This window comes from Palaemon carinicauda, chromosome 8 (assembly GCF_036898095.1).
Source record: "Palaemon carinicauda isolate YSFRI2023 chromosome 8, ASM3689809v2, whole genome shotgun sequence".
Taxonomy (NCBI): Eukaryota; Metazoa; Arthropoda; class Malacostraca; order Decapoda; family Palaemonidae; genus Palaemon; species Palaemon carinicauda.
The window spans coordinates 68,743,853-68,746,352 of NC_090732.1; the positions used below are offsets into that span (position 1 = coordinate 68,743,853).

Consider the following 2,500-nt stretch of genomic DNA (forward strand, 5'->3'; position numbering starts at 1 on the left):
CAAGTAAAGGCAATCCTTTGACTGAGGTTGGCTTAACATTCCTTTCAAAATGCAGAGTTTCAGTGCCAAATAATTCACAAAAGTATGACATCCACTGTTCTTTTAAATAGGAAGGCAAGGGATCGTCCCATCCCAATTTAAAGTCACATTTTACAGTGTCTCGTAGCAAAATCTTTGCTTTTAGTGTGAATGGAAGCAAAAACCCCAGTGGATCGTAAACAGAACACATCTGACTGACGACAAACCTTTTTGTTAAAACTGAAGGTATATTTTCAAAGAAATTCAACTTGTTTAAGTCTGGTTCTGTTCTTACACCCTTATATTTTGGAGAGAAATTTAATTTACTTTTAAAATAAAACACATCCTTATTGCATTGCCAGTTAAGGCCAAGTATTCTTTCATTACTATTCTGGGACACTTCAAAGTCAGAATGCTCATTATCTCCAGTAATGGTCCATCGTTTAATTTTAAAACTGCCTTTAGAGAGTACATTTTCAATATCTCTGATTAGGGTAAATGCCTCGGCTTTACTCTCAACAGAATGGATTATGTCATCTACATAGGAATTAGTCATTATCACACGTGATGCTTCTGGGAAGTCTTTTACCGACAATTCTGCAGTATGTCTGAGAGCTAACATTGCAATAATTCCTGAGGGCCTATCCTCGAAACCCATGCATGTCATTACATAGTGATCAGGTTTGCGATTACTTTGCAAATTTCTCCAAACAAATCTATGTACATGTTGTTCTAATTCTGGAAGCTTAATGCAATTATACATTTTGCTTATGTCACCAGCTATGCCTATAGTCTTTTCACGAAATCTTAGTAATATACCAAACATTGAGTTCAAAATATAAGGGCCCTTTGCCCAAAAACTATTTAGAGACTGGCCCATATACTTTGCTGATGAATCAAAAACAATTCTCAATGGGGTTGATACAGATCCTGGTTTTAACACTTCATGATGTTGAATGTATGTGACAGGACCAACATAGTTTTTAACCTCTTCATCGGATAACTTCCGAATTACATTGCGCTTTGTCATGTTAAGTATCTGGTCATTATAAGCTTGAGCATAGTCTGAACCCAGTTTCATCAATCTTTTCTCTGTGCCTTTCAGTCTAGCTACAGCTACAGATACATTATTTTGCAACAGTTTGGGATCCTTAGTCCATGGAAATTAAGCAGACCATTCTTTTCTGCTTGGGTAATACATCAACCCACTTTCAATAAGAGCCAGCTCCTTTTCCTCTTTTATACTATAATTGCCATTGCCTGTTGCACATTTCCCACAACGACAACTACCACATCTGGGATTACAATCAGTTCCTAAGTGTTCAATGGTGAAGAAATCATTTATCTGTGCTGTAATATCAATTACGGGTTCTACAGATATATCATAGTCGGATATTGTACTGGAAACATGATTAATGCTAATGCCTGGATTACTCCTAAACACTGATAAGGTAACAATGTCGGGATGACTGCCATACACACACATTCCAAACTGTGATTTCCTGAGCTGTAAATTTTCAGCCACAGTTTCCTTAACTGTTGGAATTAAAGAGCAATAATCAGAACCAATTAGGAGATCTATTTTCCCATAAGGTCTATCTAATGCACATACATTAACACCCTTGAATAAATGTTTCACTTTTGATAAATCTACCTTACCGACTTGAGATGTAATGTCATCGATTCCATAAGCAGTAACATTGACATCATTCCCATCCTTGTCGGTTAAAACCAGATCATACTCTTTACTACTGTATGTCACAGTTTTGTCGCCCAATTTAGTCAGAGCTATTCTGACACATTTTCCTTTCAGTCCCAATGCCTTAGCCATATCATTTCTGATCATTGTTATATCAGCTCCTGAGTCAAATAAAGTTTGTAACTCCCGATTACCACACTTGATCTTGTTAACCATAAATAAAACACCGTTTCTTTTCAGACTTACAAAGGAATTTCCTGTTACGAATCCCTCATGTATAATAGTATGATGAAGTTTCCCACAAGTTTCATTGTTAACATCTACAGTATTACATCTGGACTTCTTTAGACATTTTCTTGCTATGTGAACACCATTAAGGCAATTAAAGCAAATACCTTTCTTCTTTACACTCTCCATTCTGTCATTGATACTCAAGTTCTGGAAAGTTGTACAGTCTAAGATATCATGTCCATCTGAGCCATGATACCAGCACCTATGCAGCCTTGTGTTGTCACTGATCTTATTCCTGTTCCGTTCAGCATTTTCTTCTGTAATTTTAGTGAGAAGGTCAGTGATATTTGTAATAGCATTTTCAAGTCCTGCTATCCTTTCCATCACATCTGACTCTCTTCCTTGCTTTGTACTACGCTGATCTTCATAACTGCAGGTATAATTCACTTTAGCCTTAATATTATTATTGCTTCTAATATTAGCATTAAGGTATTTCATTGATTTCTTTTCACTCAAAAGGTATTCCAACAACTTTCCGAATAGGTCACGATT

At 36.3% G+C, this 2,500-nt stretch overlaps 1 protein-coding gene across 1 annotated transcript in view; it reads right to left on the bottom strand.

Moving 5' to 3' along the window:
* The window catches only part of LOC137645271 (uncharacterized), a 1,104-nt gene extending 56 nt beyond the window's left edge, over positions 1-1,048 (bottom strand). Inside the window, exon 1 of the mRNA XM_068378090.1 lies at positions 1-1,048. This exon is cut by the window's left edge and continues 56 nt beyond it. Within this exon, the coding sequence (XP_068234191.1) occupies positions 1-1,048 (1,048 nt within the window).
* Positions 1,049-2,500: the final 1,452 nt, after the last annotated feature.